Source organism: Scyliorhinus torazame, chromosome 5 (assembly GCF_047496885.1).
Source record: "Scyliorhinus torazame isolate Kashiwa2021f chromosome 5, sScyTor2.1, whole genome shotgun sequence".
NCBI lineage: Eukaryota > Metazoa > Chordata > Chondrichthyes > Carcharhiniformes > Scyliorhinidae > Scyliorhinus > Scyliorhinus torazame.
Window position 1 is genome coordinate 153,930,428 of NC_092711.1, and position 18,854 is coordinate 153,949,281.

An 18,854-nucleotide genomic window follows, 5' to 3' on the forward strand; every position below is an offset into this window, starting at 1 on the left:
CTAGTTAGATAAGGTTGACAAATCAAAATTTTCTTTACCTGTCTGTCTGGCCTCAACAAAAGTCGAGATGGATTTGCAGGTATAGCATTAGTTATTTTATTTGACTTGCAAGCCTGACTCAGTTCACAGCGGTACAAAACACATCCTGCTTTCTGTACCTCCGGAATCGAGTGAGTCTGTAGAACAAAGAAGTCTCTACTGATACATTCAAATGGCATCAAGTTTCACATACACGATTCCCATAGGTCATCCTATACCCCTCCTGACCTGGCCATACATCATAATTGGCTCACTTCCAATCCCTTCCTCTGGCCCCCTATTACCCAGCATCCTTTTCCCCTCCATAGCTGGACACACCTCCTCCTTGCTTTGCCATGCGTTCTGAAATCCTTTGTCTGTGAACTCACCAGAATAAGACTGGCCTATCTCTACATTACAGTAACTAATATCTCTAAAACAATTATTTTATATCACATTCGTCAAGGTTAGACAAAAAGAGAAGACTGTGAAAGACTTTGCAGCAAATGAATCCTCGACAACTAACTATGGGACTCATTGGACTTCTAGAGCAGCTGGAAACAACCGGTAATTTAAGTTATGACTGGAAAAGATTTGAACAGGTTTTCCAAATATTTATCGCAGCTAATGGTTTAAGCATGGTCTCTAGTGCAACGAAAATAGCACTACTACTCTCAATAGGAGGGCATGAAGCTAGAAAAATCTATAATTGCTTTAATTACTTAGAAGGTGAAGATGACACCAAAATAGAAGTAATACTCAAAAAATTTGATGAACACTGTAAGAGTCACTCTGGTGAGATGCGGGAAAGATTTAACAATTGTCATAAATTCCAGAGAAACGGAGGGCCCATCACTGATTTTATTACAAATCTCAAGTTAATACCACAAGGCTGTGATTATGCTGATTTCAGAAACACTATGATAATGCATCAATTAAGTTCTGGACTATCTGATAAAAATTTGAGGGAAGAACTATCACAAAATAAGCATCTAACTCTAGAAACTGCTATACAAAAATGCCTTGCTTATGAACAAAAACAAAATCAATACTGTCAGTCTTTACAAACACAGAGTCAGTGTCGAGAAAAGAAAATCGGAAAAAACGGCGCCAAAACTTACCACGAGGCAAGGCAGGATTGAAACAAAAGACTGTTCTGAGCGGCAGCCATCTTGTGAAAGGAGCCGCACATGCACAGTTGTGCAAAGAGAGCACAGTAAAGGAACCTCGAATTGCGCATGTGCGCTTGAGTCATACGCATGACTTCACAAGCGTCATGATGTCAGAGGACCAGGACCACGTCCATTTAAAAGGGAAATGCACGAAAATGACCAAAAAGAAATTTAAAGCTGCCAAACCCAATTTTCTTACCTCAAAAGACAGAACAATGCCCGAACTTACACCAGCAGTTGATAACTTTCACAACACCCTGGAACAAGCAGTCTGCACCACCCAAAGTGAAGAGCACAATGAAAAATCCGAAACCAAAGAAGATGATTTGTTCATTGAACATGAAGAGAACGATAACAACTCCGAACAAAAAGGGATGATTTGTCTATCGAACGATGCACACAATACTTCTCAGACATGGCTGAATTATTCGGAGATCCTGATTACAGCATCAGCAACACGGTTGAAAAGCTCGGTTGAAAAGCTCAACACGACTCTTCTCATGGTAGATGAATCCAATACCATGGTGCCATGGCAGATCGTCAATACATTGGATGACAGCAATACCCAAGACGAAGACGACGCCCCACAGAGAGCACAGAACGACTGCATTGAGAGAGCACAGATTGACTTTACAGCGAGAACACTGCACGACTCCACAGAGAGCGATGAAGGACTCCACAGAGAGAGCGATGAAAGACTCCACAGAGAGAGAGCGACGCAAGCCTCCACAGACAGCTCGGTGACAAACTCAAAAAATGGAAGCAAGCAAACACTCCATAGCGAACGCCATGCATAAACAAGACCATAAAATCTATCCAGCTTATTTGAGCCACGAGAAGAAGACTATGAAAGTCTACCCAGCTCATTTAACCAACAAGAAGACACTGAATATCTACCCACTGTATGTGAGATGAAGAAATCAAGAAATCACAATTCCCATACAGGATGTGCAGGATCACAGCGAGACAGACACATCTCAGTTCGTCTGCACTGAAGCACTCAATAATTAGAGGACAGCTACTCATGAGTCCAGAGAGACCACGTCAAATGAAATTGTGAAGATTTTGACTACAAAAGAGGAGCACCAAGAGTCCAGAGTGACCACGTTAATAGAAATCTTGAAGATTTTGACTCCAGAAGAGGAGCACCAAGAAACCAAAGATGATTCAAATGAACCAGAAATAACTCCAGAAGAGGAGCACAAAGAGATCGCAGATAATTCAAGTCAACCAGAAATGACTCTAGAAGAGGAGTACCAAGGAAACAAAGAAGAGGAATCAAATCCACCACAAATGACTGATGTCACCAACATCAGATCATTCCCACAATTCTCAAGAAGAAACGCTCAATGTAACAGATGCCACAAAGGACACTGACACCAATAACTGTGACAATGACTCACGTCATCCACACGGAACACTCATCGAGCGCAACAGGAACAACAACCGCAAGAAGCACAGCGGAAACAAGAACAACGATAGCAACATCAAAAACTACAAGCACAAGAACAAAAACTACAAGAACAACAAACACAACAAGAAGCACAACAAAAAAAGAAACGAGCACGGCGAGAAAAACAACAAGAACAGAAACAACAAGCATGACGAAAACAACAAGAACGACAACAATGAAACAATGACCTGTACAACATGGTACAACTCTGCACATGAAGGACAATGCCACAGCACACTGCAAAACAATGGCAAGAGTACAAACATGCCATGGCAACAAATCTCACAAATTCACATTTGCTCCACAACAAACAAGCAAACCAGCCTTCAAGAAAGTTGCCATACAGAATCAATACCACAAACACAAGAAAAAGTCCAGGTCAGACAACAAAGATGTAACACAGAATTGCTACAAGCATAGAAAGAAAAGCATAAATCAGACAACAAAATGATTCGACCATTCAAATACCTCATTGATGACTTCTTGGTTACTTAAACATAGGAACACTGATGACATTCACAAAGAAATAACAACATTAACATCACAACTTCAACAACAGAAGATGAAAGCAACTTGACCGAACAAACTCAAAGTATGGATTCACCAATTTTTTAAAATTAAGACTGGACTCATAAATATTAATTGGCTTTGTATAATCGTCAATATCATCATAACTTGTACATAACGTCATTTGTCTACCTATTTTACGCAAGCAAAAAAAAAAAACTTGAGACTAAATGTATTAACATTTGATGGACTAACTCATTGATTTTCTGTTATGCTTTTGCAAGCTGCATCCATTATGTTTTGTTCAATTTTCTTTACAACATACAGAAAATACGTAACACGAAAAAAAGGGGGATGTGGTGATCTCTATGTGTGCATGTACACAAGGGGTTAATGTGTCATCAGTAGCACCACATGATCACTAGAGGACCGGACCAACAGGGGTATAAAAGGGAGCCACATTGGGGCTCTCTCTCTCTCTTGGGTGTACTGTGATCATAGCAACAGCAGACTAGTTTAACTGGCCAGTGGAGTTACGTATAGGTACCATAATTAGATCTTGTTAACCTTATCACTAGTATCAAAGTTAAAGTAAAGAACTCATGTAAATATTGTTGTAGTCACTCAATAAACCTTTTGTTATTACTGGAAGAGTTTGAATCTTCTTCATCGGGATTCAGAATACCTCATCACTAAACAAGGATTGAGTAGCACATGTTACCTACCACACAGGGAACAAAACACTGATTTCTATCAGTCTCCTCTTTTGATTCTTCTAAAGATTAATAAGATGAATCAAAATAATGAATCGAAGAAAGAAATGTGACAGGATAGAAGTAAGCATGGAGAGGAACTCATTCACATTGCCTTTAATGGTTGAGAACAGCCTTCAACAATAGAGCGGGCATAGCTTTGCAAGCATTACAAGCATTCTGAAAGTGTCTTATTCAAAAAGTGATTATAAAGCACAATAACAATTCAGTAATAATTGAAGTTGATTATATGATTCAGTAATAATTGGTTAATAATGCAGTAATAACAGTGTCTCAGTAAGTTTCGATGAGATCCCCCCCTTATCCTTCTAAACTGCATCAAGTACAGACCTAGAGTCCTCAACGCTCCTCATATGTCCTTCATTCCAGGGATCATTCTTGTGAACCTCCTCTGCATCCTCTCTGAGGCCAGCACATTCGTCCTTAGATACGGAGCCCAAAACTGCTCACAATATTCCAAATGGGGTCCAGTACATCCCTGCTCTTGTATTCTATTTTTTTCTAAATTTAGAGTATCCAATTGCTTTTTTCCAGTTAAGGGCCAATTTAGCGTGGCCAATCCTTTTGGGTTGTGGGGGTGAGACCCATGCAGACATGGGGAGAATGTGCAGGCGCCACACAGACAGTGACCCAGTGCCGGGGTCGAACTCGGGGCCTCAGTGCCATGAGGCAGCAGTGCTAACCACTGCACCACCATCTTGCTCTTTCTATGTTGAGTCCAGAAGGCTGTAAAGTACCTCATCGGAAAATAATAATAGCTTATTGTCACAAGTTAGGCTTCAGAGAAGTTACTGTGAAAAGCCCCTAGTCGCCACATCCCGGCGCCTTTTTGGGGAGGCTGGTATGGGAATTGAACCCACGCTGCTGTCTTGTTCTGCATTACATTCCAGCTGCTTAGCCCACTGTGCTTAGGGGCTGTTTGTCCAGCTTGTGTTGGGCTTCTCCGGAACATTGCAGCAGGCCGAGGACAGAAATGTGAGCCTGAGAGCAAGGTGGTGAATTCTAATGGCAGAAAGCGGAATGTCAGGGTCATGCTTGTGGACTGAGTGGAGCTGTTCCACAAAGAGGGCAAGGAACAGGCTCCAGATTAATTAATTTGGGTCCAGATCATTGTGAACATCCTTTTACTCTGGTTGTCTTTGATCCTTAAGTCATTTTCTGTTTTATTTTAACCATGTTCGGTTTCATTAATGAGCGTTTATCAGTAAAAATATTTGATTTTTCTTCACTTTTCATGATTAGATTGATGTACTTTAGGGAAAGTGGGTGAGAGGTTGACAGGCTCTTTAACAGAAAGTGAGTCCTTCCAAGGTAATTGGCAAAGGAGCCAGAGGGGGAGATGAGATTTTATTTTATTTTTTGACACAGTGAGTTGTTCTGATCGGCCTGTAAACAGATTCAATAGTATCTTTCCGAAGTGTAAATACTTGAAAGGGAAGAATTTGCAGGGCTGTGGGGAAAGAGCAGAGCAGTTGGATGAGTCCGAGTGTCTTTCAGAGAGACAGCAGGGGCACGATGGGCTGAATGGACTCCTACTGCAGCCTGTGAATCTGAGCCTCCTGCTTTTGTGCAGGTTAAAAGGGACAGATTTCATTGCAGCCTCTTCCCTATTTATGTATTTAAAGAGACGGGTTTCTCTTTAGCTCAGAGTGACCGATATAACAATTGGTTGGAGGCCCATTTCCCAGTCAGTCCTCCAGCACCTTCCTGTCTCTCTATTAGTGCGACGTCCATGGCAGTTTCCCAACTGAGGCACAGGCCCCATTATTCTCAGCTAAATTTAGTCCCCAGCTCAGTCTCCTGCCTGTCATTGAGACGAGCAATAGACACAGAAAGGTGCCCGAAGCTCAAATGGGAAGTCAATACTTGTGGCTCTAAACCAAGACTTCAACATTTGCCAATCAAATCCATCTTATTTATACTGGGGTTTCTATTATGACCGTGCCACCCCTTTTCATGTCACATTGGTGAACTTCAGGGAAAATGAGTGAGAGGGGAGACAACGGGTGGGAGTTTTAACGGGTAAATTTCTTGCCAGTACATTTATCCTCATTGCACATTCTTTACATACACAGCAATTAAGCTTTTACATTTTTACAGCAAATAAAACTCAGTTTTTCACTATAACTACTGATTCATTATTGATTCATTAATTGTAACTCAATTAATGCTCAATACTTATTCAATCATCTGTTACTGACAGGTCGCTAATTAATACAGAAATCTTTAATTAATACATTTGGTTAATACAATATCCACTAGTTGAAAAAGACAGTTTTGTGAAAGACAATACCTTTCTTTCTTATTAACCTGGATTGGATTGAACATTGAGTCTTCGACTTGAACCAGACTTTGGCAATATATGATCTTCTGTAACTTTACAAAATTCTGGAACAATTTGTTACTTGAAACAATTTTGCCTCATTCAGCTTTGGTTTATACAGAATGAATTTTTAAAATAAAGGTCCAGTCACATTTTAGAGTTTAACATGGTTTCCTTAACCTTGCTACTTATAACAGTGAAAATTGACGAGTGATTGATTTTTAAAATGAAATATTATTAATGAGGCATATCCAGAATTTCCGACATTACAATAGTGACTACACTTCAAAAGTACTTCAAAGCAAAAGCTTTAGGGGATTGTGTGGTCATGAAAGGTGTTATAGAAAGAGATATAGAATCCCTTGAGTGCAGAAGGAGGCCATTCAGCCCATCGAGTCGGCACCAACCCTTCAAAAGAGCACTCTACCCATATCCACTCATCCATAACCTAACCTGCACATCCCTGGACACTGGGGGGCAATTTATCAGGGCTAATCCACCTAACCCATACATCTTAGGACTGTGGGAGGAAACCAGAGCACTCGGAGGAAACTCACACAGACACAGGAGGACGTACAAACTCCACACAGACAGTGACCATGGCCAGAATTGAACATGGGCCTCTGGTACTGTGAGGCAACAGTGCTAACTACTATGCCGCTCAAATAAATGTAATTTTTTTTAGAACTAGTCCCCAAACTTGGATATATCACACTCGGTCCACTTACGAAAATCATCAGTAAAGACTCAGACTTCATTTTATGTAACAACCATATCTTTCACTCCATTTCAAATCCCCTGTGAAACTCCAAACACAGCGTATCGTGAAAGTATTTAAAACAGAACGAGTTGTTGTGATTTGGGATTCACTGCCTGACAATGGTGCAGGAAGTAAATTCAACTGCAGCTTTCAAAAGGGAACTGAACAGATTCTGTGGGAAAATAAACTTGCAGGGTGAAGGGACCAAATCGATTGTTCATTCGAAGAGCTAACATGGGAATGGAAGGTTGAATGGCCTCCTTCTTTGCTCTCTGGTTCTCGTTTACTTTTGAAGAAAATCTTAGACTTGAACGAGAGTTTGGCAGTATTTGGGAAATATCTGAAACCCATTTCCTACGAAGGGGGTAGAAGCTGAGATGATGAAATGTTTCCAAAAGGAAATTGGATGGGCTTTTGAGGGAAATAAACTGACAGGGATACGGGAATAGAACAGGGCAATCATTTGATCGAAAGAAATCTACAATTTGTGGATCTTTGGAATTCTCTACCCCAGAGGGCTGTGGGAGCTCACTCATTGAGTGTGTTTAAAGCTGAGTCTGACAGATTTCTAAATAGCAAAGAACAAAGAAAAGTACAGCACAGGAACAGGCTCTTCGGCCCTCCCAGCCTGCGCCGACCATGGTGCCCGTCTAAACTAAAGTCTTCTATACTTCCGGGGTCCATATCCCTCTATTCCCATCCTATTCATGTATTTGTAAAGATGCAATAACACACAGGAATAGTGTGTGTGTGGGAGGGGGGGGGGGGGGGGGGGTGGAAAGGCATTGAAGTGGATGATAATACTGAATGGTGGAGGTTAAAAAGGTTTATGTTAAATGAGCGCGATAAAATCTGGCAAATTGAGAATAATGAGGGAAAATGTGTAATTGTCCACTCTGGCAGGAAGAATAAAAAATCTTATTATCTAAATGGTGAGAGATTGCAGAGCTCTGAGATTCAGAGGAATCTGGGTGTCCAAGAGCAGGAATAACAAAAGGCGAGTATACAGGTACAGCAAGTAATTAGGAAAGCTAATAGAATGTTATTGTTTATTGTGAGGGGAATGGAATACAAAAGTAGGGAGGTTATGCTTCAGTTATACAGGATATTGGTGAGACCACATCTGGAACACTGTGTACAGTATTGCTCTCATTTAAGGAATGATGTAAATGTGTTGGAAGCAGTTCAGAGAAGGTTTACTGGACTCATACCTGGAATTGGAGGCTGGTCTTATGAGGAATGATTGGACAGGCTGGGCTTGTGACCAATGGAGTTTAGGGGACTTGATTGGACCGTGTAAGATCCTGAGGGGCCTTGACAGGGTGGATGTGGAAAGGATGTTTCCTCTTGTGGGAGGATCTAGAAATTGGAGTCACTTTAAAAGTAACAACTTGCCCATTTAAGGCAGAGGGTTGGGAATCTTTGGAACTCTCTTCCTCAAAGGGCAGTGGAAACAAAGTCTTTGAATATTTTGAAGGCAGGCTGGATAGATTCTTGAAAAGCAAGGGGGTGAAAGATTATCGGGTGGGTAGGCGGGAATAAGACCATACTGAGACCAGACGGAATAGGAACAGGAGTAAGCCATTCAGCCCTTCCAGCCTGGCCCATCTTTCAATAGGATCACAGCTGATCTGACATTTCACACTTTCCCTGTAATTCTTGGTTACCTCACTTATCAAGAATCTATCTCAGCCTTAAATATACACAAGGACTCTGTCCCCACAACTTAGTTCCAAAGACTCTCAGAAGACTTTCCTCCTCATCTCAGTCTTAATTTGGCTCCTCTTTATTCTGAGACGATGCTCTCTGATCCTAGACTCTCCCACGAGGGGAAACATCCTCTGAGCATTTACCCTGTGAAGCCCCTTCAGAATCCTGTATGTTTCAATGAGATCACCTCTCATTGTTCTAAATTCCAATGAGTAGAGTCCCAACCTATTTAACCTTTGCTCCTAAGACAATCCCTCCATACCTGGGATCATTCTAGTGAACCTTCTCTAAACAGCCTCCAATGAAAAATTTCCTAACATAAGGGGATCAAAACTGCTCTCAGTTCTCCAGATGTGGTCTCACCAGCACCGTGTACAGCTGCAGCAAGACTTCCCGACTCTTATACTCCAACCCCCTTGGAATCAGGGCCAACATTCCATTAGCCTTCCTGATTACCTGCTGCACCTGTCTGCTAGCTTTCTGTGTTTCGTGCACAAGTTCCCCCAAGTCCCTTTGTGTTGCAGCTTTCTGCAGTTTTTCTCCATTTAAATAATACTGTTCTTTTGTTCTCTCTTCCAAAATGAACTTCACAATTTCCCACATTATGCTCCATGTAGCAACTTTTTGTCCACTTGCTTAACCTCTCAATAGCTATTTGCAAACTGTTTGTACCCCCCTCGCAACTTGCCTTTCCACCTATTTTTGTGTTGTCTTCAAATTTGGCCACAGTACGTTCGCTTCCTTCCTCCAAGTCATTAATATAAATTGTACATAGTTGCGGTCCCAGGACTGATCCCTGTGGAACCCCACTGGTTACAGGTCACCAACCTGAAAAAGAATCCCTTATCCCCACTCGCTATTTCCTGCTCATTAACCAATTCTCTATCCATGCCAACACCATGGGTTCTTATCGCATGACAACGTTTTGTGAGATACCTTGTCAAAGGCCTTCTGGAAGTTTAAATACAACACATCTACTGGTCCCCCTCTATCCACTCTGGTTGAGACTTCCTCGAAACACTCTGATAAATTAGTCAGACACGGTTTCCCTTTCACAAAGCCATGCTGACTCTGCTTGATTAGATTATGATTTTCTCAATGTGCTCCTATTACTTACTAATAATTGATTCCAACATTTTTTTCAACAATAAATGTTAGGTTAATCATCCTATAGTGTCTCGTTTTTTTCCTCCCTCCCATTCTGAATCGGGGGTTGTCACATTGGCAGTTTTCCAATCCTCTGGTACTTCTCCAGAATCCAAGGATTTTTTGAAAATTACAATCAATGCATCCACTATCTCTGTAGCCATTTCTTTTAGGATCCTTGGATGCAGCCATCCAGGGGACTTATCTTATCCCCATTAGTTTGTCCAAAACAACTTCTCCAGTGATGGCATTTAATTGCTCCATTCGTATTCTTTAGTATTAATGGGACAGTCAAAGTATCTTCCACCATAAAGACTGATGCAAAAAAATCTGTTTAACTCCTCTGCCATTTCCTTGTTCCTCATAACTGACACAGCGGCATGGAGGCACATGGTGGTTAGCACTGTTGCTTCACAGCTCCAGAGGCCCGGGTTCAATTTCTGGCTTGGGTCACTGTCTGTGCGGAGTCTCCATGTTCTCCCAAAACTGCGTGGCTTTCCTCCCACAAGTCCCAAAAGACGTGCTTGTTAGGTGAATTGGACATTCTGAATTCTCCCTCTGTGTACCTGAACAGGTGCTGTAGTGTGGGGACTGGCGGATTTTCACAGTAACTTCATTGCAGTGTTAATGTAAGCCTATTTGTAACAATAATAAAGATAATAATAAAGAATATTATTACCCTCTCCTCAGATTTACTTTCTAAGGGGCCTCTGTGGAGTTGAGGTTTCAATCAGATCAGCCGTGAACTTATTGAATGGTGGAGCAGGCTCGAGGGGCCGAGTGGCCTACTCCTGCTCCTAATTCGTTTTAATCACATCCTTTATAATAGATTGTAGCATTTTCCCTCCTCCTGATGTCAGGCTGATGGATCTGTGGTTCCCCGTTTTCTCTCACCCTCCTTAAATATTGGGGTTACATTTACCACCTTCCAATCTGCAGGAACCATTCCAGAATCTATAGAATTTTGAAAGATGATCACCAATGTATCCACTATCTCTACAGCCGCCTCTTTCAACACTCTGGGATGTAGAGCATCAGCTTTTGGGGATTTATTAACCTCAATCCCATTAATTTCTCCAGTACTATTTTTTCACTGATACTAATCTCTTTCATTCCCTCGTGCTCACTGGTCCCTTGGTTCTCTCGTGTTTTTGGAACGATTTCTGTATCTTCCTCCGTGAAGACAAACACACATTGTTTAGTTTCTCTGCCATTTCCTTATTCCCCATTAGAAACTCTCCTGTCTCTGCCTGGAATGGACCCATATTGGTCTTTGCTAATCTTTTCCTGTTCTGTAGCCATGTAAAATGGCTGCATTCCGATTAATCTGGCCAAAACCCAGTTTAAAACGGCTAACGCGAAAGACTGCTGGGAAAAGCAGCCAAGAAGACACAAGCAGGCAGCTGCAGACAGTTTTGCAGATTCGGCTCTGGGAAGGTAGCCCAGATCGACACACAGGGCTATCAACAGCCCATCAACCCAGGTATTCGCAGTAGCATTCAGGACTGTTTGAGGCTAATCTATTCAGACATCCACAGTTAAATCAGCTATCCCCGGGAACAATTGCAACATGTTAGCAATTGAATACCGGGCCAGACCTGTCGGCGCCTGCAGTGGCCGAAACAAAGACAGGTGAGCGACCACCCCCCCGATCGAGGAATCGCCTCACCATTGGACACATCGACCACAGAGATTGGAAACAGAATCCAATCACTTGGGACTCGGGGTCAAGGGCCGCCCCGGGAGGCGGGAAGCCCCTGGGCCCTATAAAAGTGAAGGTCCAAGTTCAGATCTCTCTCTCTCTCCTCTTCGCCTGCTTGAGACCTTCGCAAGAACAGCAACCGGCAACAGTAAGTTTGAATCCAGCGATCGCTATCTGGTAGAGACACCTAGCCAGCGACCTGTAGCAGCCTTTTGAATCCCGCGGGCCAGATCTGATTGGACAAGCCATTCGTTTCCCTGACCTGGTGGGCTCTTCCTAAGTTAAGTATTGGCCAGTAGTGATAGGTTTATTATATAGAAAGTAGTATTAGGGTATTAATATTGCTTGTTGTATATAATAAATGACCGTTGTTTTAATCCTTACTAAGCGGTGTGCTGTATTATTAATCATAACCTGAACTTGAACCACGTGGTGGTATCATAAAGATACCTGGCGACTCATGAGCAAGGGTGACGTAATCAGAGCCAGTAGACTAAGGTTAAAAAGAGCAACAGTTCACATTCCGATAGCAGATTTTCCAGTTGTTTTTTATCTTTCTCACCAGTTTGTTCGCATATTCTATTTTCTCTTTATCAGTTTCTCGGTCCTTTGCTGAATTCTGAACCAAATTCCCAATCCTCAGGCTCATTAATATTTTAGCCACTTTGAATCTCCTCCATTGATCGAATAGAATCTAACTTTTCCGGTTAGCCACAATCGCTTCATTTTGCTGTTTATGTTTTGCTTCTTAAAGGAATCTATATTTTATGTAAATAAAATGTGAGTGGTTGCCTGTCTATTGTCTATCGTCATACAAAGAACAACAAAGAACAGAGGACAGTACAGCACAGGAACAGGCCCTTCGGCCCACCAAGCCTGCTGGGATCATGATGTCTGACTAAACTAAAACCTTCTGTGCTTCTAGGGTCTGTATCCGTTTATTCCTATCCTATTCATGTATTCATCAAGATGCCTCTTAAACGTCACTATCGTACCTGCTTCCACGACCTCCTCCAGCAGCGTGTTCCAGGCACTGACCACCCTCTGTGTAAAAAACCTCCCTCACACATCTCTAAACTTTGCCCCTCGCACTTTAAACCTGTCACCTGGTAATTGACTTTTCCAACCTGGGAAAAAGCTTCTGACTATCCACTCTGTCCGTGCCAGTCAATTTTGTAAACTTTTATCAGGTCATTCCTCAACTCTGTCGCTCAGTGAAAACAATCTGAGTTTATCCAACCTCTCCCCATAGCTAATACCCTCCAGGCCAGGCAATATCCTGGTAAACCTCCTCTGTACTCTCTCCAAAGCCTCCACATCCTTTTGGTAATGTGGTGACCAGAATTGGAGGCAATATTCCACGTGTGGCCTAACTAAGGTTCTGTACAGCTGCAGCATGACTTGCCAATTTTTATACTCAATACCCCGACCAACGAAGACAAGCATGCCGTCTGCATTCTTAGCTCCTTATCCACCTGCGTTGCCACTTTCAGTGATATATTTATTGTAATTACCCAATCTACCAGACAACAGTGGGCAGCACGGTAGCATTGTGGATAGCACAATTGCTTCACAGCTCCAGGATCCCAGGTTCGATTCCGGCTTGGGTCACTGTCTGTGTGGAGTCTGTACATCCTCCCCGTGTGCGCATGGGTTTCCTCCGGGTGCTCCAATTTCCTCCCACAATCCAAAGATGTGTAGGTTAGGTGGTTTGGCCATGATAAATTGCCCTTAGTGTCCAAAATTGCCCTTAGTGCTGGGTGGGGTTACTGGGTTATGGGGATAGGGTGGAGGTGTTGACCTTGGGTAGGGTGCTCTTTCCAAGAGCTGGTGCAGACTCGATGGGCCAAATGGCCTCCTTCTGCACTGTAAATTTTATGAAAATTCTAACTTGCCCCTCAGACCATGACAGTTTCCTTCTGCGAGAAACACCCAGATAAATTAGGCAAAAGAACCCTGTAACCACCATAGCCCATCTTCATGGCAACGTGGCTGCTTTGGGAACTAAATATCTTACAACCTGCAAACACCTTTTCATTCTGTGCTCCTCGTCAAACTTGGAACCAGGTAATCGCAACTAGCCTCAAAAATGGTCAGCCCACCGGAGGCAGAGGTGTTAGACCGGCCAGTCCAGCAGAAAGAAACCCTCCAATCATCACCATTCACCAGATGTCAGAATGAACAAAATGCTGTCCTGGATGTCAGTGAGAGCAGAAACAATAACAACGGAGCCAACATCTGTAATTTGTGAACTTGTTGGCGTCACAACTGGTGCAATGAATCACAAAACCCCTCCCCATATTGAGAGCAGATGAATGGTCTCTCCCCAGAATTAACTTGCTAGTGTCTCCGGAGTTGGGACGGATCATTGAATGTCTCCCCTGCTCAGAGCAGGTGAATGGCCTCTTCCAGGTGTGAACTCGCTAGTGTTCCTGCAGGGTGTATGGATATCTGAATCCCTTCTCTCACTAAGAGCAGGTTAACGCCTTCTCCCCAGTGTGAACTCGCTGGTGTCTCTGCAGGTGGGATAACCGAGTGAATCCCTTCTCACACTGAGAACAGGTGAACGGCCTCTCCCCAGTGTGAACCTGCTGGTGTTTCTGCAGGCTCGATGAGGTAGTGAATCCCTTCTCACACTGAGAGCAGGTGAACGGCCTCTCCTCAGTGTGAATTCGCTGATGTATCTGCAGGTCGGATGATTGAGTGAATCCCTTCTCACACTGAGAGCAGGTGAACGGCCTCTCCCCAGTGTGAACTCGCTGATGTTTCCGCAGGTTGGATAACTGAGTGAATCCCTTCTCACACTGAGAGCAGGTGAACGGCCTCTCTCCAGTGTGAACTCGCTGATGTTTCCGCAGGTTGGATAATTCAGTGAATCCCTTCTCACACTGAGAGCAGGTGAACGGCCTCTCCCCAGTGTGACGTCGCAGATGTTTCTGCAGGTCGGATAACTGAGTGAATCCCTTTTCACACTGAGAGCAAGTGAACGGCCTCTCCCCAGTGTGACGTCGCTGATGTATCCGCAGGTGGGATAACTGAGTGAATCCCTTCCCACACTGAGAGCAGGTGAACGGCTTCTCCCCAGTGTGAACTCGCTGGTGTCTCCGCAGGTTGGATAACTCAGTGAATCCCTTCTCACACTGAGAGCAGGTGAACGGCCTCTCTCCAGTGTGACGTCGCTGATGTTTCCGCAGGTCGGATAACTGAGTGAATCCCTTTTCACATTGAGGGCAAGTGAACGGCCTCTCCCCAGTGTGAGCTCGCTGGTGTGACTGCAGGGCGGATAACTGAATGAATCCCTTCTCACACACAGAGCAGGTGAATGGCCTCTCCCCAGTGTGAATGCGCCAATGAGCTTCCAGCACAGATGGAAACCTGAATCCCTTCCCACAGTCCCCACATTTCCACGGTTTCTCCATGTTTTGGGTCTTCTCGTGTCTCTCCAGGTTTGTCGATCAGTTGAAGCCTCGTCCACACACAGAACACGTGTACGGTCTCTCCCCACTGTGAATGGTGTGATGTTTTTTCAGGCTGTGTAACTGGTTAAAGCTCTTTCCACAGTCAGTGCTCTGGAACACTCTCACTCGGGTGCGCGTGTCTCGGGCTTTTCCAGTCACACTGATGTTTTGAAGCCGACAGAAAAGACAAACATTTCTCCTTCTCGATTCACTGTCCGGTGATATTCAGTTCCAAGGAATTGAGAGACTCAGTCAGATCGAGACGTGACGTTTGAGATTTCTGTCTGTAATTCCTCCTCCTCTAATATTCTGTAAAAACAATTCACAAAAGTTACTTTTCCGCTCCGCATTTTGGAGAAGGTATTCTGAGGGTAACGACAGTCTGGCCGTGGGGTTAATCCTCCGGGTCCTCAGTCTTATTGAGGAATGTCCCCTTGGATCTATTGTGGTGGTGATTCTTTTGTATTTTTGTTATTATGGGAGGGTTTATGTGTTGTTGACTTTATCCCACTCTGGTACAGACAGGGCTATTATCTGTGAAAGGAGCAGTTTGGGGAGACTTTGGTGCCTCTGGTGTAAAGTGAGTTGGAGGAGGGGGTAATGGCGCATGCCCGATTGTGGTGTGAAAATCTGTTCCTGTCTCTCTGTCACCTAACTAATGGCGGCAGTTAATCTGCAAATTTTCTCAGGGAATGTACAGGGCATCCATCACCCGATCAGAAGGAAAAGGATTCTCTCCTTTCTAAAGGAGCAAGTCGACATCGCTTTATTCCAGGAAACTCATCTGGATTAGGAAAAACACTTTAAATTGAGGCGGGATTGGATGGGGTAGCTTTTTTTCACCTCTTTTTCATCCAGTAACAGACTTGTGGCAATGCTTATTATACACTCTCCAAGCAGTCAGGGTAACTCTGCCGATTACAATGTGCATGTCAATTTCCTTTGTGCCGGTCCCCCCATCTCCCGTCCCTCCCCTCCGCCCCCTTCACTCGTCGTTTCTGGGTCCTTTCCTGGGCCCTTCACTGTACAATGGGAGTTATCTGTTATTTACAAGTGGACGGTGCCCTCCCTTCCCCCCCCCCATTGATGGGCCTCCCCCTTCCACCCCGCGCACTCCCTGTCCTGTTTTAAACCTTCCCTTGGGGCTTCCTATTCTTGTGTTTTTGTTCTCTGCTCTCTGGTCTCTGTGTCAGTTGGTTTCTGCCCCCCCCGCCCCTCCCCATATCCCTTTCCTGCCTGCTCCGTGATCCCGTTGGCCCCCATACGTCCACCTCCCTCCCCAGTGTTCCACTGGCCGCTGGCTTCAAACAGGTCCTGGAACAAGTTGGTGAATGGTCTCCACACTTTGTGGGAACCATCCTCTGACCCTCGGACGGTGAGCTTGATCTTCTCCAAGTGGAGAAATCCCGATAGGTCTGCCAGCCAGTCTGCAGCCTTTAAATAGGCTGTGCAGAATTCGACAAGTCTGGGACATACCCAGAACATGTGGGCATGGTTTGCCGGGCCCCGCTGGCACCATTCACATTTGTCCTCCATCTCCGGGAAGAACCTGCTCATTCGGGTTCGTCAGGTGTGCTCTGTGCACAACATTCAGCTGCATGAAGCTTGGCTTTGCATAGGAGAAGGTGGAGTTGATCCCGTTCAGTGCTTCACTCCAGAGTCCCCACCCTATTTCCGTCCCTCGCTCTTCCTCCCATTTTTCCTAGGTTTTGTCAAGTAAGGAGCGCATCCTTATCAAGAGTTGTCCGTTCAGGTCCCACAGTTTCCCTTCCCCAGACTGTCTGCGTCCAGTAACTCCTCTTGCATTGTGCTTCTCAGGGTTTCTGTGTATGCCGGTGTCTCCTTGCAGAGAAAGTTTTTGACCTGAAGCTCATCCCTGTTTGGTAGGTCCAGTCTCGCCGTCAGCTCCTCTAAGGTCGCTAGTCTATTTCCCGTGTAAAAGTCCCTAACCATCAGTGTTCCCCCGTCCTGTCTCCACCTCTTGAAGGTGGTGTTGAGAATGGTCGGTACAAACCTATGGTTGCAGCAGATGGGGGCCATGATGGACACATCGGTCAGACTGAAATGCTGCCACATCTGGTTCCAGGTTCTCAGGGTAGCTCCCACCACTGGACTGGTGCTGGCGGGGATGGGAGTGTTGCCGTGACGAGGGCCCGGAGGATCATTCCTGAACATGAGGACTCGTCCATCCTCACCCATTCCATGTCTGGGTCCTTTACCCATCTCCTCACTCTTTCGGCCGTGGCTGCCCAGTGATAGTATTGCAAGTTCGGGAGGGCCAGGCCTCCCATGTTTCTTCTCCATTGTAGTACTGTTTTAGGGATTTTTGAATTCTTGCCCCTCCGCACAAACATCATAATCACCTTATCTATTGAATGGAAAAAGGCCTTGGGGATGTAGATCGGTCAGGATCCAAACAGGAAGAGGAACCTGGGCAGTACGTTCATCTTGATCGTCTGCATCCTCCCCGCCAGGGAAAGCAGGAATCCATCCCATCTCTGTGGGTTGTTTTTGACTTCCTCCGCCAGACTGGTCAGCTTCCACTTGTGGATCCGTGTCCACTCGTGGGGAACCTGGATCTCCAGGTAGCGGGATTTGTTTTGGGCTATTTTAACTGGGAGGCCCTCCAGCTCTGCCCCTCCCCCTCTCTGCCTCACCGGGAAATCTTTGTTTTTGCCCAGGTTGGGTTTGTAGCCCAAGAAGATTCCGAACTCTCTCCGGGGGAGGGGAGGGGTTGGCGGAGGTGTACAGTCCCCGGTAGATGGCCTTGAATGTTTGGTTGACCTTTTTTGGTTGGGCTACGGGACGGCTATGGTTGGGCAGCACGGAAGCACAGTGGTCAGCAATTTTGCTTCACAGCGCCAGGGTCCCAGGTTCGATTCCCAGTTTGGGTCACTGTCTGTGTGGAGTCTGCACGCTCTCTCCGTGTCTGCACGGGTTTCCTCCGGGAGCTCCGGTTTCCTCCCACAAGTCCCGAAAGGCATACTGTTGGGTGAATTGGACATTCTGAATTCTCCCTCAGTGTACCCGTACAGGCACCGGAGTGTGGTGACTTGGGGATTTTCACAGTAACTTCATTGCAGTGTTAATGTAAGCCTACTTGTGACAATAATAAAGATTATTATTAAACTAGTCTGCCTCTGTTATCCTTTACCGGAGCTATTTCCCTCGTGGCTGCCTTCTTTCTCAGCTGGTGAACCAGCAAGCGGCTAGCCCTCTCCGTGCTCATAAAAGGTCCCCCGTGCCTGGCGGAGTTGGTGCACTGCCTTCCTGGTGGCCAGCAGGTGAAAGTTCTTTTGCAGCTTCTTCCTCTCCAGCAGAAGCTCTATGGTCAGGGCCTCGGAGTATCGTCTGTTAACCTCCAGAATGGAGTTGATCAGTTGCTGCCTAACCGCTCTCTCTTCCCTGTCTCTGCGAGCCTTTTGCCGATTGTTTCTCCCCTAATCACAGCCTTCAGTGCCTCCCAGAACGTGGAAGGTGAGACTTCCCCGTTCTGGTTGTTAGTGATGCACTTGCCGATGGCCGGTGATGTTTTCTGGCAGAAGACCTTGGCGGCCAAGAGGGCCGTGTCCAACCTCCATGTGGGGCATTGGGCTTGGCTTGTCTCCAACCTCACATCCATGTAATGTAGAGCGTGGTCTGAGATTACAATCATGGATTATTCCGCTCTGACTATTTCTGGAAGCACCGATTTCCCCACAACAAAGAAGCCGATGCGAGTGTAAATCTTGTGTACTGGTGAGAAGAACGAGAATTCCTTCTCATCCGGGTGTAAGAATCGCCAGGGATCCACTGCCCCTATCTGCTCCATGAACCGCCCGGGGTCCACTGC

General features: G+C 45.0%; 1 protein-coding gene across 2 annotated transcripts in view; it reads right to left on the reverse strand.

The window, feature by feature from the left end:
• The window catches only part of LOC140420126 (uncharacterized), a 39,880-nt gene that overhangs the window by 18,081 nt on the left and 2,945 nt on the right, over positions 1 to 18,854 (reverse strand). Inside the window, exon 2 of one of the 2 annotated variants that reach the window (XM_072504146.1) lies at positions 11,464 to 15,331. The exons of the other annotated variant lie outside the window; for it this stretch is intronic. Within the exon in view, the coding sequence (XP_072360247.1) occupies positions 14,033 to 14,983 (951 nt within the window). The 5' untranslated portion in view covers positions 14,984 to 15,331 and the 3' untranslated portion in view covers positions 11,464 to 14,032. Of the gene's footprint in view, positions 1 to 11,463; positions 15,332 to 18,854 lie in introns of those variants that run through there. 2 annotated transcript variants of the gene reach the window in all.